Below are 17885 nucleotides of genomic sequence, written 5' to 3'. Positions count from 1 at the left end.
GCAAATTTAAATCAAATGTCTATGCACCTAATAAAAAATTGTAAGTTTCCAGATATTAAAAAGGAATTTGATGTAAAAGACGATGAAATATAATTAAGACACCCTACTCCTTTTGAATTAGAAGCAAATGCTTTTTATTAACAAAAAAATTATCAAAATACAACGGGAATTTCGAGCCAATTTAAACTGGCATTAAGGACTTTAAGACGGCGTACTTGAATTTTTTTAATAAAATAATTATTCAAAACTTAGTAATAGTCGCGCTGCTATTATTGTAAACACAGATGTATATCAATATATTATTAAATACATAACTTTATTCGAAACTTACTTACTTCTTGGTCTGCTGCCGTTTTTCATTTTCAAATTTAGCAGGAAAACCAAAATTTTTGAATGTAAATTTATAAACATATATTTGCCAGGTGGCATTAGAATACAATAGATTTGTGTCGAAGCTGGTTCTTACTAAAACATAGTACTAAATTGACAATGGTAAAGAAACTAAACCCAGTTCCAAATATTAAATACCAGTTTAACTAAGCCTGGGCTTAACGCGGTTCTATGATTATGCGCCAATGTGTCGCTCATTTCTTGTAGAAGTCGATGATATCGTGTCGTTACTCGTTTCTTTAATTACGCGAATAAAACTTTTTGTTTCACTAACTGCGACGCTGTGCAGCTTGACTGGTTGCGGTGAAGTCGTCCAAGCGCTAAAGTTGAAGTGTTCAATTTCGCTGCAATTTACATATCCATTACCAGCATCTTTACGCTGTTCCATAACGTATTTTCGCACCTGTTGCACGGCATCGGAGTTCCGACAAATGATCTTCGACAAGGTGATGTTGTAGATTTCATTTAACTGGGCTGGAATTATGATTGTGAAAAGGAGAATTGAATTGAATGAATAATTGAATTAATTGAAATTCGATTAATGGTAAAATAATATTGATCTAACTTCTGCAAGCCTTTTCAATTTCACATTTTTGTAACTCCAGGTCACCGTTACACTCTAACCCACCTCATTGATGATCAAATTGCTCTAAATCTCAACTAGGATACTTATTGCTAACGGGAATCAAGTAAAAATAGATGACACTAGTTTGCGCATTAAAGCTGTGAAAGGCGAGTGTTTGGTCGAAAACTTTTTAATTCTAATAAAATGGAAAAGCAGGAAGATTTAACAGATCGCGAAAAAGGACAAATCTATATCTTGACCTCACAGTGACTTTCAAATCGCCAAATTGCCAAAAAGATTGGTCGAAATCCAAGCGTTGTGAATTTTTGCTTGGAACAAGGTGTCTCCTATGATAAGAACTACAAAGGCAGAACTGCGATGGCTTTGACACAGAAAGAAACACGCAAAATCCGTAGGCAAATTTTGCAGCCAGCAAACCCACCGTTCCAAGAGCTATCCTAAAACCGCCACATCTGAAGCATAAAAAATGCCATAAAAATATCTTTGAATAAATTTCGCAAAGAACGCCGTCTCGATTTTGCAAGGGACCACATGGCTTGGAGTTCTGTTACAAATAACGATCCCGATGAATGACAAAAAGTAGTATTTAGTGACGAAAATAAGTTCAATCTGGATGGGCCGGATGGATACAATTACTAATTCCATGACTTAAGAAAGGAGGAAAGGTACTTGAGTCGACATCACAGCCGTGAAGGTGGTGTTGCGGTATGGGGAGCAATATTGTACCACGGCACGTTCGAATTGTAAATTGTAGACTACAAAATGACGGGAAACAAGTATGCATCCCTGCTGAAATCATCTTTTTCCGAGATTCGCGAAACACTTAGTCCTTTAATTGGATCTTTCAACAGGATAATGCCCCGAAGATATTTCACGTGGGTTCAAAACTTGGATTACGTCCCAAAACCTTAAAACTTTAGCATGGCGACCATTTTACCCAGATCTGAACATTATTGAAAATCTATGGGGATGGCTCGTTCGTACGATTTATGATGTTGCCCATTCTCATAAACCGAAGACAAAAATGCTTTAATTCGAATCATTAAAACGAGTTCCTCAATTATCATTAGGCTATCTGAAGAATGGCTTTGCTAGTCAGTTTTACCCTCGCTGAGACGTACTCCAAAGTGCTGACGCGTCTGTTCAATCGGATCCTAGACTATATAATTAAAGAGGTTAATCCATCAGACACTGTATTCAACAAAGCTTCGCAAATATGTGACTTTGCTGATGACCTGGTCATCTTCGCGAGAAATATAAATGTTCTCAGAGAAATATTTGAAGCACTCCAATTAAAAGCTATCACTTCGGATTAAAGGTCAATGAAAATAAAACGAAGTATCTCGCAAGACTTAAGACGTTGAGAAAAGTGCCAGATTTTCAGATTTAGCGATGATGCATGGAGAAAAATTGTGGAGGAAGCTAAGACTAAAAACGGGGTGTGAATGATGATGATGATATCTGGGGAATTTGTACGAATCCATTCAACAACATATTTAGGAAGTAATTTTTAAACAAGGTGGTGGCACAAACTGTTAAACTTTAAATAATATATGTAAAAACACCGAAATTTCTTATATTTGTTATTATTTTTTCTTATTTGTTTGGTCCATCTATTCAAGTAAACCAACAAATGAAACACAATATTACAGCTGCTGAAGTTTTACTGCTGAGAAACACCGTTAGATGGAATACTACTTTTATGCATGTTTATTTTTGAGCAAAGTACAGTCTTCACATGATAATTCCTTGGATTACTAGTTCAAATAGGGTTACTTTAATAACAATTTTCTTCCAGAATAATTATTGCCTCTAACTAAATGAACCGGACTGTATGTGTGTACATAATTGACGCTTATAGCCTTTGTGTATGTTTGGTAGAGCTCCTCCTCCTTTTGGTGGTGTGCGTCTTGATGTTATCCTACAGCTACGACGGCCGCTGCAGATAAAATGTAGGCACGTCGTTCACTCGAGGGCAAGCACAATCAAATGACTGCTGTCGTAACGGTTTTAAAATGCAATTTACAGTTATAAAGAAACTTGTATATCTCTATCCTACTCAGGCGAGAATACGGTGTCAAATGCTTAATATCAGAATTATTAAATAATAACTCAGTAACATGAGACAGTTCTACATGGCTACCTTATCGTTCAGGTAGTGACTATCAATGAAATCGAGTACTAATATTAATAATAAATAATAATGAGTAACAACTTTGAAATCTTTGTATGAAGTTTCTTCTCTAATTCGTAGGGTAGAGATTACTAATCAACTTTGATCGGCGCTAACTCAAACCCCTGTGGTACATCGACATCTTATAAAATAAAGTACCAAAATATGTGAATATCGATGCAAATAACTATGACCAGATTGCTCCGCTTGTGCAGGGTGTTTGTGTATTTTGAAGCTTCTCTTACCTGGAAGATTTTTCGATTATTTTTAATTTTGCTTTTGGATTCTGTAACAAGTCAAATTCGGAGATAGTAGGTTGGTGACCTAAGATTCCTATTCTGGGGTCCTGGCGATGGGATTGCGAACTCAAAGCTAGCGAGAACGGCTCCTTGTAGGCAACCGCTTCATGCAAGAAAGACGCTGTTTTATTTTCTAGTTCCGGCCTGCGTGTGGTATTTTATTTCTCACCTTTTGAACTTTTCCCTAACCGCCACCTGAAGACGACGCCGATGGGAGACTAGAAACTTCACACGGACGACGCCTACAAAAAACACTCGCGCAAGAAATCAGAGAGTGCAAGTGGAAGTGGCTCGGCCATAAATTACGCAAGGGAGGCACGAAGATCAGCAGACAGGCACTAGGCTGGAGTCCCCAGGGTCAGCGAAACCGAGGTAGGCCTAGGGGCTCATGGCATCTATGTAGAAATATTGGCTGTGAACAAGGACTGGACTCGGCAGCAAGTAAAGGCAAAATCAGGGAACAGAATAGAAAGGAAAAATTTTGCTTTCCCTCTACTCCGCAACGGAGGTTAAGGAATTATGATAATGATGAAGGTTTTTTCGTCATGAGTTGTATAAACTTACAAAAGAGACGTGTCTATAAGCCAAAATTTCTTAAGAAATCATAAAATTAATTTTCAAACGAATAAACCGACTGGAGTGCTGTTTTTTTCTACACAACTTTTAAATGTTTTTTTTTTTTTGCTTTGTCGGGACAACTAGCTAGTACAACCCCTCCGAAGAAATCTAAGTAGATCTTGTGGTGCCAAGGAGCCAAGGAGGTCGCTTCGTAACACATCAGTGCCAAAGATTTCAAGCCTGATTCGAGCGATGGTCGGGCAGACGCAAAGGAAGTGATCCACCGTCTGCTTACTATTACTTTGCATTAATCGAATTCATTAAGTATTTCCTATAACTATTAAAATGTTTTAAACAAAATAAACATTAAATAAAATATTAGGTGTGCAACTAAGTTCCCGCTGTTTGTCAATAGATGCCACCAGCAGTGTGTGCTAGTCGATTCTAACATAACCTAAACCGAGCTTAGACATATGGTAAACAAACTGCTTCGACACATAAGTGATTTTGCTTTGGTATCATATTCTTTTGGTTTTGTGAATATGTCTGATTTTGTGCCGAATAATCGTCAGGGATCATCGGGAAATGTTCATTTTCCTCTTTCATTAGAAAAAAACGGCGGCTGAAGCGCATCGAGAAGCTACAAAAAGTTTATGGAGATGCTGCTTTAAGTGGAACAACGTGCCGAGATTGGTTCCGTCGCCTCAAAGACGGTGATTTTAATGTTGACGACCGTCCGCGTGAAGGAAGGCCAAAAACCTTCGAGCACGCTGAATTGGAGGCATTGCTCAATGACGCGTGTCAAACACAAGAAAAGCTTGCTTCAGTACTAGGAGTTACCCGCCAATCCATTTCCAAGCGATTTTATGCTTTGGGAATGATTCAGAAACAGGGGACTTGGGTTCCTTATGAGTTAAAACCAAGGGATGTTGAACGTCGTTTTTTCGCCTGTGAACAACTGCTCCAGTGGCAAAAAAGGAAGGGAGAGGCATGCAAAAATGATTCTACGACGGTATACGAGATCTACCAAAAATATGGGGAAAAGTAATAGCCAGCGTTGGGCAATACTTTCAATGATTCACTTGTAACAATTTTTTCAGAATAAAGTTGTATTTTCATCAAAAAACAGCGAGAACTTAGTTGCGCACCTAATAATATTTATGTGTGCATTTATTATGCCATTGAGCGGGAACAAGCAGGTAAAGCTTAGTTGGAAAATCTATAATCTTTGATTTCTGTTTTGCTATATTAATTTGGTATTGTGTAAGGAGCAGCTTTGCCTTAACTATTTGCCAGTACTATTATAAAAATATATTTCAATTGATATTAATCAGTTTACCAGTTTAACCCTAGTCACCTATACTCTTTGTACCGGTCTGATTACTGCCCGGAGTCCAGTGTGTCTTACCTTTCGTGAATCTTTGCGGTCCCACCTTCCGTTCATACCAATGGGAATCACCTCTCTTCAGCCGCATAAACTGATCAGATATCAAACACGTCAAAAGTGGTCCGAAAATAGCACCTTCCAAGGGTGGTTCACTCAGTGCGCCCGTATATACATCCACATCATGTGGCGAACTATCCATCGAACATCCAGCGATAGATAAAGAGAAACAAGGAAAGATATACACCGAGAACTCAAGAAATTTACTTTCTTTTATACTTATAAATATCCTGAATCGACTTCAAGGTATCTGCATTAATGGCGCTTGCCATTTCTTCCCACGTATCCACCGGCGGCAATTTGCAATGCTTGCGGTACACCGGATATGCTGGTAAGCCATGATCACGCCCACGTTGTATATTGAGTGAAACTAAATCGAGACCACAACGTAATGGCAAGCTTTCTCCGCCATTACTTTCGAATATCTTCTGTGTTACTTCGTATGAAAAGAAACGATCAACACGCAACACAGCCGTATCGCTAGCTATCTTAAGTGCCCGATCAATGCCTTCCTCCGGCCAAAGCGAAAAGGGATTAAAGAGCATTTTGTGTAGTTCAATGGATTCAGGCGCACTTTTGTCACGTGTCGCATTAAGTACACTCTGAAAAAACTAATAATATTAAAAAATAGTTCGGTCATAAGAAAGCTTTCGAAAAACTCACCGGCAGCATGGTGTGCGCAAATCTAAAAGCAGCTCCTGCAAAACAGTTCGCTATGCGTGGATCCACATTTTCCTTGTAGGTATCTGGCTCATCTAAATTGTCAGTATTCGGCAACAAGCCCTTTCTCTCAGCCAACTTGCGTCCAAATAGAACTGGTAAGAACTCATTGTATGCGATGTGCGCCATTTGTGCGCTCAATATTTTACGCGATTCCTGAAAGACCGTCTCGTCATTCCAATGCGGATTGACTTCTTGCAATCCACGTGCCAAGTAGTTATGATGGCGCGCCCATAGCAAGTGCATCGATGTCAAAAGCAAATTTTCATTGGAACGATCATCGCCCGACTCAAAGCAATACTTTCCCTCGCGTGTCATTTCCACGCGATTACAACCATCGTCCAGATCGGTAGACAACGGCAGTAATTCCCGCCCATCGTTGGTAATATACATGCGCAATGTACCGTTGAGCATGGTGCGTAAGTGACGTTGCCGCTGATCGGTATTGCCATACACCGCCGAACCATCGACGAAAGCTGTGGCTTGATTTAGCTGCTGACGTGGTCCAAAATGTCCAGTGGAAGCGGGAGCAGAGCGCACAAAATTCAAACAGGTTACATTATACCGCTGATAATAAGAATCATCTGGCAATATGGGCACAGGAAAACATTCAGGATGTATATTTAATGTTGGCAATACGCAACAATCGATCGACTCGCCTTCCTGTGAGGAAGATAACGATGTTGCAGTGATGTCGTGATCGAGAAACTGGCCAAAAACTGCCAGCATAACGGTAAAATTGGAATCTGTATCGTAGGATGCGCGATGTATATTCAAAGATACTTTACGCGCCGGCGGCAACTCATTGCCCGTGTGACTTGCACGAGGCAATGAAATACCATCCGCATAATCAGGCGCCACCATGCGCCGATATGGTACCATCGCTGCGCCATAGAGCCGAGGATGCTCCTTATTGTTGCACACGCCATTTGCGCTGCGATAACGCGCATTAAAATCGCATTTGAAGTTCATCATTGGATCTGGCAACTTTATCGTTGGTCCAAAGCCGATGTTATAGCGCCCATAAGGTTTCGTATAATTCAACAGTTGAGCTATTTGCGTTGTTGCATGATTTTCTACATAGCCACGACGAGCTATTTTTCGCGACTCGGGATCTGTATTAAGTGAGCGATAATGTCGAAAGGCGGGACTGTCCACCGGCGTCGATTGCTGACTCTCCTCTAACAGTTCGCGATCTCCCAATGCTTTGATACCAGCACTTACTGCCTGATCGCTTTGAATGCGGTTCATTTGCACTCGGTTTAGTGCCCACTCAGTGGTGGGTTCATCGGCCAACGGCACTGCTGTGGCTTCGACAGCAGCGCTTGCATCCACACTGCTGTTCGCCGGTGTTGTTACATTTGATATTGCCATAATAGTATTTATCATAGGTGTTGGCGAATCGTTTGGTTCTTGGACTAGCGAGAGGGCAATAAATAAAGCAACAACAATTATGAGTCTAAGGAAAGACAGAAAAAGAAATGGGTAACGTTAATCAATATGTATGTTCTGTATGCAAGCATTGGGCAAATTATGATGCTGGAATTTTTTTTAGAATACCCGGCCCTAAGCCGTGCCGCAACCTAAATTCAAAATATTTTTGAAGAATTTAATTCAGATTATTTTATTCGAAGAAATTGAGTCGGTGCACTACTTCCTCTGTGAATGTCCTGCACTTGAAATGAACCTTGCCAAACTTCATGGCGATTATTTCTTTGAAGACCTGGGGAATTCGCGAAATGTCTCACTGAAGGGACTAGTTACCTTCTCAAAAAGATCTAGGTGGTTTAAGCAAGTTTTGAACGAACTAAAGAGTAGTAGGGAATATTCCTGGTATACCGATGTTTGAAATCCTTTCAGCGGCGCAAATGCTAGACTACTTTTTGGCAGAACATAACAAATATGACAAAAACAAAAAAACATGTAAATAAAAGCATAAAAGGTTCATCGAATACAACTCCAAGATCAAAAAACCCTTTACTGAAAAAAATTGAGGCTTAAAGACAGTATGAGTGAAATTTTCGTTGCATAAAACTATTATACATGTTAATATTTTATTTACCGCAAAAATAACACAAATTGGATTTATGTGGTTTTTCCAATAAATGTTTGTTTATTTATATATGCATACGAGGTGGGTTCAAAAAGTATCGCGAATTTTGTGTTTTTTCAAAAATTATTTATTTATTCATTAATATCTATTTTGTCCCCCGCAAAGTAAATCCCATCAGATATTCGAAGCACTTCAAAAAACCATTTTTTTATTTTGTTCAGCTCCTCCTTCGATGCCGTCTTTATCTCGTCAATCGTAGCGTAGCGTCGTCCTTTCATGGGCCTCTTCAGTTTCGGGAACAAGAAAAAGTCACAGGAGGCGGATCTGGGGAATACGGCGGCTGTGATATCATTAGTGTATTGTTTTTGGCCAAAAAGTCACGCACAAGCAACGAGCAGGGGCGTTATTGTGATGTAAGAGCCAATTTTTGTTCTTCTACAAATCCAGGCGTTTCTGGTGGATTGCTTCGCGCAAATTGCGTATAACTTGCAGGTAATATTCCTTATTGCCCGTTTTACCCTGTGGCAAGGACTTATGATGCACAACGTCCATGCAATCGAAGAAAACGGTAAGCAAAACTTTTCCATTCGACCGAACTTGGCGCGCTTTTTTCGGTATTGGTTCGTGCGGCAGCTTCTATTGAAAAGATTGAGCTTTGGTTTCCACGTCATAACCATAAACCCACGATTCGTCACCAGTTATGACCCTCTGGACCAAATTTGGGTCGTCGCGGACAGAGTGCAACATCTCATTAGCAATGTTCATGCGATGCTGCTTTTGGTCGAAATTGAGCAGTTTTGGTACGAATTTTGCCGTCCCATGCTCAAATCACTGAAAAAAATCGAATGGCACGAGCCAATCGATATGTCTAGATCCTCAGCAACTTCTCTAACGGTGATTTGACGATTGGTCAATTCCATTTTCTTCAATTCATCAATTTTTTCGTCTGTTGCTGAAGTGCTCGGGCGTCCGGCACGCTTTTTGTCGTTCACATCTTCTGAGAACATTTTGTACCACCGTTTAACGTTGCTTTGGTCCAAAGTAGCTTCTGCGTATAGCACATTCGGAATGCAAAGTAGTTTCTCCGTCAAAATTCGGAATGCGTCCGCGCACTTAATTTCGTTTTTCACACAAAATTTGATACATATCTTTGATCCATCTTTTTGAATCGAAGACGAGCCAAAACACGTGCAAGCAAAACAGCTGTCAACAATTAACTGAACATTCAAAATGGCCGAACTCGTCGACATGAGTAACAACATATCGCCACAAAAAAAAAATCGAAATTCGCGATACTCTTTGAACACACCTCGTACATAAAAGAATGTTAGAAGAAGTGTTATGTGTTTTTATTTCATTAACAAAACAATTTTTATTTTTCTAATTTACTACAAGTTCTACGGTTCGATAAAAAACACACAATTGTATGGTCTGAAATACACTTTATTATTCAGTATTACCTTCCTCCTCATTATATACTCCATCCCTGAGGTGATAATCTGAATGGGCTGCAAAATACGCATCCACAGCTGTTATGACCTCATCATTTGATGAAAAACGCTTTCGACGCATGCATTTTTTTCAATTTTTTTAAGGTCCAACAATTCGAACTTTAATTCATTCAAAATGCTCTTGAAAAAATATTTTATTCCTTTGGCAACCTTTCCACGAATTTTTTCCTTCAGCTGGTCTTAAAGGTTGCAATAATATTCAGAATTTATTGTTTCACCAGTTTCCAAGTAATCTACAAACAAAATTCCTTTCGCATCCTAAAAGGAAACTATTCTAACTCCTTCTTGGCGGACGCGAACTCATCTTGGAGCCCATGTACCAGTCTCACACCACTCTTTAGCCTTTTGTTTTAATTTAATATCATAGTGATAGACCCAAGTCTAATCCATAGTGCTGAATCGATATCCTTTAGAAAACGCTTTAAATGTTGCTGAGAAATACGCAATGTGTTTTTGTTCCATTGTTAGTGAATGCGGCACCCATTGTGCACACAGCTTTCTGAAACCCAATGCTTCAGTCAAAATAGTGCTTACACTGCCCAATTAGATGCCTACAGCTCCTACTATCTCTTTCAGTCACTCAGCGTTTTCCATTACGATATTCTGTATTTTTTCTACGATTTCTGGTGTTGTTGCTGTTGTTGGACGTCCTTGACGTGGATCGGCACGGCTTCTGCGATCACTTTTAAATTCAGCAACCCATCTTTCTACTGAACTGATTAATGACGAAAAGTCCTTGTACACTTTCAACATTCGTTCATACATTTTCTTTGCTGCTAAACCTTCCAATAATAAAATAAAAATTCAACCACTGCACGATACTTGATTTTTTCCATTGTAGAAAATACTGTGGCACGTCGGTACTATTATAAATGGCTCCTAAACAGAGAATGAATTGACAGATTGAAATGACACTTCTCGTACGCTCATATTAAGAGCGTAAAAATAATTTCGCTAGCAGCAACACGACCTCTCTTATCGAACCGCAAAACTTATTGAACAACCTAGTATTTTCTAAAAATAATTGTTCCATTTTTATTTTGTTGCAAATTGTTAAAAGCATTTTTGAAGTGAAAACTTCTTTAGAATCGTTGGGAGTGATTTGGGAAAAAGTGAAACGAAAAAAGCGACCAACTTGGCTACGAAGCGTTATATTATATGTTGATATAAACGTAGCGACGAACTAAATAAAAATAACTTTTATTTTTTCTTGTGATTCGAACCAAGGATTTTGGATCGGAAGCTCACATTGCTAGTCGCTCGGCTACCGCGTCATGCTGTAGGTGCTGGCCTAAAAGTTATTTAGTTACGAAGCGTTATATTATATGTTGATATAAATAATTTTTGTGAGCGTGTAATTCTCAAAAGGTTTATTAGAAAATGCATTGAAAATGTATTGAGTTTGTTGGTTTTGTATGGTTATCTTATCAGCTTAACATCTGATAGATCCTCTATCGGAGGACAACAAATGTTAAACTGATTTTTGGAAATGGGCGGAGTGTTTTAAGGGCTTGGTCCACATCTGCCACGGGTTGGCCCGGTATTGCAGTACCGCCGGGATTTCGGCCTTGAATAAATACAAGAAGAAATATACTAATACATTTAGCTTTGGTGAGAAGAGACATAAATTTTTATATGAGTACAAGTAGACGAAAACGGAATTTTTTTTTTTGAAATTTGCATTGTAGGACATTTCTGATTATTTATTGAAAACAGTTTTTTTTATTAAAATTTTATTATAGAAGTAAATTGAATTTTTTCCAAGGTGAATTCATACACTAAGCTAAGTAAAACTTTTCGTAATTCAATTTTGTGTTGACATCCAAATGTGCACGGCTGAAGAAAAAAATAACAAATCAGCTGTGTTATTGCTAACCACCTTCAATAGATTCGCCTTGATTTTTCATATAAAAATTATACATATCATCACTTGTGACAACTGTACCCAGTCGGTCGACAGTGTGTGAATCATCTTTACATTCTGCAAGAATACCCCAACCTGCGCAGCGCACAGTAAAATCGACACAAAGCTGAGCGCAGAGCACAATCGTACAAACACATTAACGTACATACATACATATATACGCTCGAATACATTTTCTTACTGTGCTCAGCCAAGGCTGGTAGTCATGCACTGTGGCGATATGAACGCACAAATGCACATACACAGGCACGAACATGAAATCAAACAGCTCGCCGTTGCTTGTTGGCTTTTCTATGTTTGGTTTAGATACTGAAAGTCAGTTTAAGTGAATCGGTATAAATATTTCGTACATTAATTTTTGTGAGCGTGTAATTCTCAAAAGGTTTATTAGAAAATGTATTGAAAATAAATTGAGTTTGTTGGTTGTGTATGGTTATCGCTTCTCGGCCTTATGGCTAAGATCAAAGTGTAGCTTAACATCTGATAGATCCTCCGTCGGAGGACAACAAATGTTAAACTAATTTTTGGAAATGGGCGGAGTGTTTTAAGGGCGGCTTGCTCCACCTCTGCCACGGGTTGGCCCGGTATTGCAGTACCGCCGGGATTTTGGCCTTGAATAAATACAAGAAGAAATGTACTAATACATTTAGCTTTGGTGGGAAGAGACATAAATTTTTATATGAATACAAGTAGACGAAAATGGAAGAAATTTGTAAGTCTGTTTCTTCGGTCCGTTTGGGTATTTTTTTTTGACAACATCGAAACCAAAGCATTTGTATCATATTTTAGCTATCATAAGCCACTCGTATCATTTGTTGAAATTGAAAACATTGAGGATGAATAGTAATAAAATGAAGAAAATAAAATATGAACTTTATAGCAATATTATAATGAACCTATAATTATCCCGTCCCTAATGCTGCTTTCGTCTTATTCTCTCTCAGTTTGTCTTACGGAAGGTTTCACTTCTATCCCGTCTAACCGTTAGACTGGTATTTTTGTTTTTTTTTTTTAGTTTTAATAAACATTTAATAGCATATTCTAGTGCATATGCTCTAGTAATCATGTATTTTATAAGAAGCCTGCTAGGTCAGAATAGCCAATATCTCCAATTAACACTTTGATCTTAGCCATAAGGCCGAGAAGCGATAACCATACACAACCAACAAACTCAATTTATTTTCAATACATTTTCTAATAAACCTTTTGAGAATTACACGCTCACAAAAATTAATGTACGAAATATTTATACCGATTCACTTAAACTGACTTTCAGTATCTAAACCAAACATAGAAAAGCCAACAAGCAACGGCGAGCTGTTTGATTTCATGTTCGTGCCTGTGTATGTGCATTTGTGCGTTCATATCGCCACAGTGCATCACTACCAGCCTTGGCTGAGCACAGTAAGAAAATGTATTCGAGCGTATATATGTATGTATGTACGTTAATGTGTTTGTACGATTGTGCTCTGCGCTCAGCTTTGTGTCGATTTTACTGTGCGCTGCGCAGGTTGGGGTATTCTTGCAGAATGTAAAGATGATTCACACACTGTCGACCGACTGGGTACAGTTGTCACAAGTGATGATATGTATAATTTTTATATGAAAAATCAAGGCGAATCTATTGAAGGTGGTTAGCAATAAAACAGCTGATTTGTTATTTTTTTCTTCAGCCGTGCACATTTGGATGTCAACACAAAATTGAATTACGAAAAGTTTTACTTAGCTTAGTGTATGAATTCACCTTGGAAAAAATTCAATTTACTTCTATAATAAAATTTTAATAAAAAAAACTGTTTTCAATAAATAATCAGAAATGTCCTACAATGCAAATTTCAAAAAAAAAAATTCCGTTTTCGTCTACTTGTACTCATATAAAAATTTATGTCTCTTCTCACCAAAGCTAAATGTATTAGTATATTTCTTCTTGTATTTATTCAAGGCCGAAATCCCGGCGGTACTGCAATACCGGGCCAACCCGTGGCAGATGTGGACCAAGCCCTTAAAACACTCCGCCCATTTCCAAAAATCAGTTTAACATTTGTTGTCCTCCGATAGAGGATCTATCAGATGTTAAGCTGATAAGATAACCATACAAAACCAACAAACTCAATACATTTTCAATGCATTTTCTAATAAACCTTTTGAGAATTACACGCTCACAAAAATTATTTATATCAACATATAATATAACGCTTCGTAACTAAATAACTTTTAGGCCAGCACCTACAGCATGACGCGGTAGCCGAGCGACTAGCAATGTGAGCTTCCGATCCAAAATCCTTGGTTCGAATCACAAGAAAAAATAAAAGTTATTTTTATTTAGTTCGTCGCTACGTTTATATCAACATATAATATAACGCTTCGTAGCCAAGTTGGTCGCTTTTTTCGTTTCACTTTTTCCCAAATCACTCCCAACGATTCTAAAGAAGTTTTCACTTCAAAAGTGTACGTCGATAAGCCAGTAACAATTCAAGAGCTAAAGGATGAGATAATTCGGCACATTCACGACATAGAACCTCAATTATGCCTCAGCGTCATCGAAAATTTGGACCATCGGATGGAGGTGTGGCGCCGGGTCGCGGCGGCCATTTGGGTGATATTTTGTTTCATACGTAATTGAGCCATACCAATATTATCATAATAAAGAGAAATAACAATAATTACCTAAAAAAATTGTATTTTATTCAAAATCAACACCGGCCCTTGAAACTTAATCACCCTTTATTAGGCACCCCATTAATTACTGACTTTTTCGTTTTAAAAAGTGAAGCCATTATATTTTTTTAATAAATCAATACAAATAAGAGGAATTAGTGTTAGAAACATTAATATTTAGTAGGTCCGTCCTTTGCTTTGATAACACCAGCAATCCACTAGGATATACTGCGTGCAAGCTTTGCTCATTCGGCTGTACTTATGGTGCCCCACTCGTGAGTTAAAGCATTTTTCAGGGCTGTTTGCGATGTTATGCTGTGTTCCTTTATCTTACGTTTTAAAACAACCCTATGGGGTTTAGAACTAGAGATTGTGGCCAATCTCACAAAACAATGTTATTGTCTCTAAACCAACGCATCGTAGTCGCCGATTTGTGACAAGGAGCATTGTCTTGTTGGAATTGAATTCAATCCAGATTAGTGTCGCCAAAAACGCGCATAACGAAGGCAAAAGTGCAGTTTCTAATACATTTATGTATGTACTTTTGACTGTCCATGTGAGTTTGCAACTGAACATTTCGCCGACTACATTAGCAGCATACAGCCTGAGATCATAAAGCTGCCTCCCTCATTCTTAACAGTTAATTATACCACGTTCCTAACCGCCAATACCCAAGACACTTTCAAACTACACATAGGAAACATACCGGTACAAGCACCAGGTGCCGCTCTAAGTCAATTGATTTGGGTTTTTTCTTTGTGTTAGGTTGCCTCATCTGTGACTAACATTCTTATCAAAATTGTAACGCCATTGCTTGACATTTGTAAAAGTTGCGCCGTCTTGAGTTAATCTACGTCTGCACGTGTTTTCGATTTTTTACAGCTTTAGAAATAGATTTGGATTTGCAGCAACGAGTTTGTATTCAATTTTGCATTAAAAATGGATGCAATGGTGTGAAAGAAAACAGCCATTTACGACTAGCATGAACGTTTCAGAAGAGATCGTGAGTCCATTGAGAGCGACGAACGTAGTGGCAGGCCGTCGAAATCGAAAACTGATGAAAGCATCAATAAAGTGAAAGAAAAGTTGATCAATAACCGCTTATTAATCATCCCAGAACTGGCAGAGGACTTGAACATTGCTTATAGATCCGTTTAGGACATTGTAACACTCCTGTAACAGCTGTTAGGTAATGATTTAGGTTTGCGACGTATTGTTGCAAAGTTCATTCCAAAGGATTTGAACTTCATTGAAAAAGGGACCACGTTGATATTGCCAAAGACATGATTTCCAAGCCTGCATCCAACCGTATCACGTAAGGAATCCAACCCAACGTTCCTCAAGCGTATCAAATGTAGGTTTATGAGTACGACATGCAATCCCGACAACAGGCGAGTGGGTGGAGAGCTCCAGCTCTGGATGAACCAAGACCAACAAAACCACGTCGTTTTCAGTCAAAAAAGAAAGCAATGCTCACAGTTTTTATGGATATAGTACAACGGAACGCCACGAATTTTTGCCAGAAAGTCAGACAGTTAATAATGACTGGGCGTTATGTGACATTTTTGGAGTGGACTTTGCACGCATCGCTACACAGTGGTATCATTATCCATAAATTTTTGACCAAGAACGAAACGAATCATATCACTTGATATGGCTCCCTGCATTTTTTTCTGTCTGATCGGGTCAAAAAACCACTACGGGGAATGTAATACAACGTTTAACAGTAATACAAAAATCGATGAGGGCTATACCGAAAATAGAGTTCCAGAAATGTCTCGAGAGTTGGATCAAACGATGGTATAACGGAGCATTGCAGTTGATGGGGAGTACTTTGAAGGCAATAGTATCAATTTTGAGGAATAAAGTTGTATTTTGAAATTTCTGACTGTTTTCTGGGAACTTTTTGATCAAAGTGGTAGACTAAAACATCTTTAGGAACCGCATTGCTAACAAATGAACTATACAGTTCTTAAAGAATATCAGTCTTTGTAGATTCAGTCAAGTAAGGGTTTAAATTTTAAGTAGATTATTCCAATTTCAAGTAGATTTAATTCATTGTTAAAAAGTAATAATGTTTTTGCTTTTGCCAACCTCGTTGAGTTTGAATTATATGCACATTTACCTTAAATACATAAAGGTCAAAGTATTTACAGAGCAACTATTGAATGGTACTGAAGGCCTCCAAGTGATGCGTTTTTATGTATTTATAAAATAAATGTTTTTAGTATAAATAAATAATTAAAAAAACAATCTGCTGCACAACTCACACAACAGTAATGCCTAAACAGTATTGAAATTGTTGCATTTTCCGATAACGGCGCGAACGTGGCGACACACCGCCTGGGAAAACGTAAGCTGGCCCCAAAGGCGGTGACATTCCAGCGGTTAATGGTGTGGTTTCTTCCGCCATTTCGGCGCATCAGTTGAAAGTAAAACGAAACACAATTTACAAACACACTTTTTTAATATTTTCGTACTTATTTTGCTTTAACAAAGTATTTTTGAAGTCGTAATACAAAGGAATCACCAACAGTAATACACCTTTTCTTAGATAGACACAATCTTCACTAGAAAACTAGGCACTTGAAGAAAATAACCAAATTTTCATAGAGCGATCACAATACCGGCATTTCTCATTGCTTAGGACCACAACGCTACACTGCTGACTGCAACAAGTCACTTCAAACACTAAGCGGGAGAAGTTGGGAATAAAGGTGCAGTTGCATTTGCATTTGCAGTTATAAGGTTTCAAGATTATAATGTGCCTTCAGACAACGAGTCGGACGCGCATCTACATACATATGTATGCATGTAAAGATATATGTATTGTATGCATGTATGTATATACATATGTACACACGTATGTATGTAATTTTATTTGCAACAAAATCTTGTGATTCGTTATTTACTAATACGGCTGTAGATTGGGTCTTTGATGTATTATCTATGCGCGTTGATTACTTGAAGTTTTCTTATCTTAGCGCCTAACTAAAATATTAATTTGCCTACATATTTTTTTAAACTACGCGCTTAAAATAAAAACCAAGCTTCTTACTGATCACGTCCGATCCACTATCTGTGTGGGCTACTCGTATTATGAATCTTATGTTATGATACGAGTACATACAGGGTGGGCCATATAGCGTTTGCTTTTTGAACCACCTATTTTTTTGAGAATGGTAACACAAATGACATGTCAAATGTGTTCATAATTTACTTAAAGGTTTGACATTTACGAAATAGGACGCTATACGCTTGAACAAAATTGGGAAATATTGAAAACCTATTTCCAAAATGGTGAGTCTTCTACCCAAACTGTGAGAAATTTGAAAAAAAAGCATTTTTACCGAAAAATCATCTTTTCTGATGAAGCTTATTTTCACATCGGTGACTACGTCAATAAGCAAAATTGTCGGATTTGGGGCTCAAAAAATCCACACGTTACTGTAGAGAAGCAAATGCATCCACAACGAGTCACTGTTTGGTGCGGTTTTTGGTCTGGCGGCATCATCGGGCCATTTTTTTCGAAAATGAGCGAGGAGCCGCGGTTACAGTAAATGGCGAGC

General features: G+C 38.3%; 1 protein-coding gene and 3 pseudogenes across 2 annotated transcripts; 2 read left to right on the top strand and 2 right to left on the bottom strand.

The window, feature by feature from the left end:
* Positions 1 to 287: 287 nt before the first annotated feature.
* On the bottom strand, positions 288 to 17010 carry LOC129235445 (chorion peroxidase). Of its 2 annotated transcripts, none has more exons than XM_054869280.1 (5): positions 16587 to 17010; positions 6114 to 7629; positions 5670 to 6052; positions 5415 to 5584; positions 288 to 864 (listed from the first exon to the last, which is right to left on the bottom strand). In XM_054869280.1, the coding sequence occupies exons 1-5, from the start codon at positions 16727 to 16729 to the stop codon at positions 566 to 568; spliced, it is 2511 nt and encodes an 836-aa protein (XP_054725255.1). In that variant the 5' UTR covers positions 16730 to 17010; the 3' UTR covers positions 288 to 565. The 2 variants fall into 2 exon arrangements, with proteins under 2 accessions (XP_054725255.1, XP_054725256.1); XM_054869281.1 differs by having other exon boundaries at positions 16944 to 17007.
* LOC129236593 (U2 spliceosomal RNA) lies at positions 11126 to 11310 on the top strand (annotated as a pseudogene).
* On the top strand, positions 12094 to 12278 carry LOC129236668 (U2 spliceosomal RNA; annotated as a pseudogene).
* On the bottom strand, positions 13592 to 13776 carry LOC129236592 (U2 spliceosomal RNA; annotated as a pseudogene).
* Positions 17011 to 17885: the final 875 nt, after the last annotated feature.

The sequence above is a fragment of the Anastrepha obliqua genome, chromosome 1, assembly GCF_027943255.1.
Source record: "Anastrepha obliqua isolate idAnaObli1 chromosome 1, idAnaObli1_1.0, whole genome shotgun sequence".
NCBI lineage: Eukaryota > Metazoa > Arthropoda > Insecta > Diptera > Tephritidae > Anastrepha > Anastrepha obliqua.
The sequence above is the reverse complement of the archived record's forward strand: the minus strand, read 5'-3'. Positions and strand labels throughout refer to the sequence as shown.

Bases quoted from the DNA above. Each gene is read 5' to 3' on its own strand.
- LOC129235445 (XM_054869280.1), bottom strand. From the start codon at position 16,729: ATGGCGGAAGAAACCACACCATTAACCGCTGGAATGTCACCGCCTTTG. The intron at 7,630-16,586 runs GTGAGTTGTGCA...GTCTTTCCTTAG, and splicing joins TGTTTAGGCATTACTGTTGT to ACTCATAATTGTTGTTGCTT. The intron at 6,053-6,113 runs GTGAGTTTTTCG...TAGTTTTTTCAG, and splicing joins TTGCGCACACCATGCTGCCG to AGTGTACTTAATGCGACACG.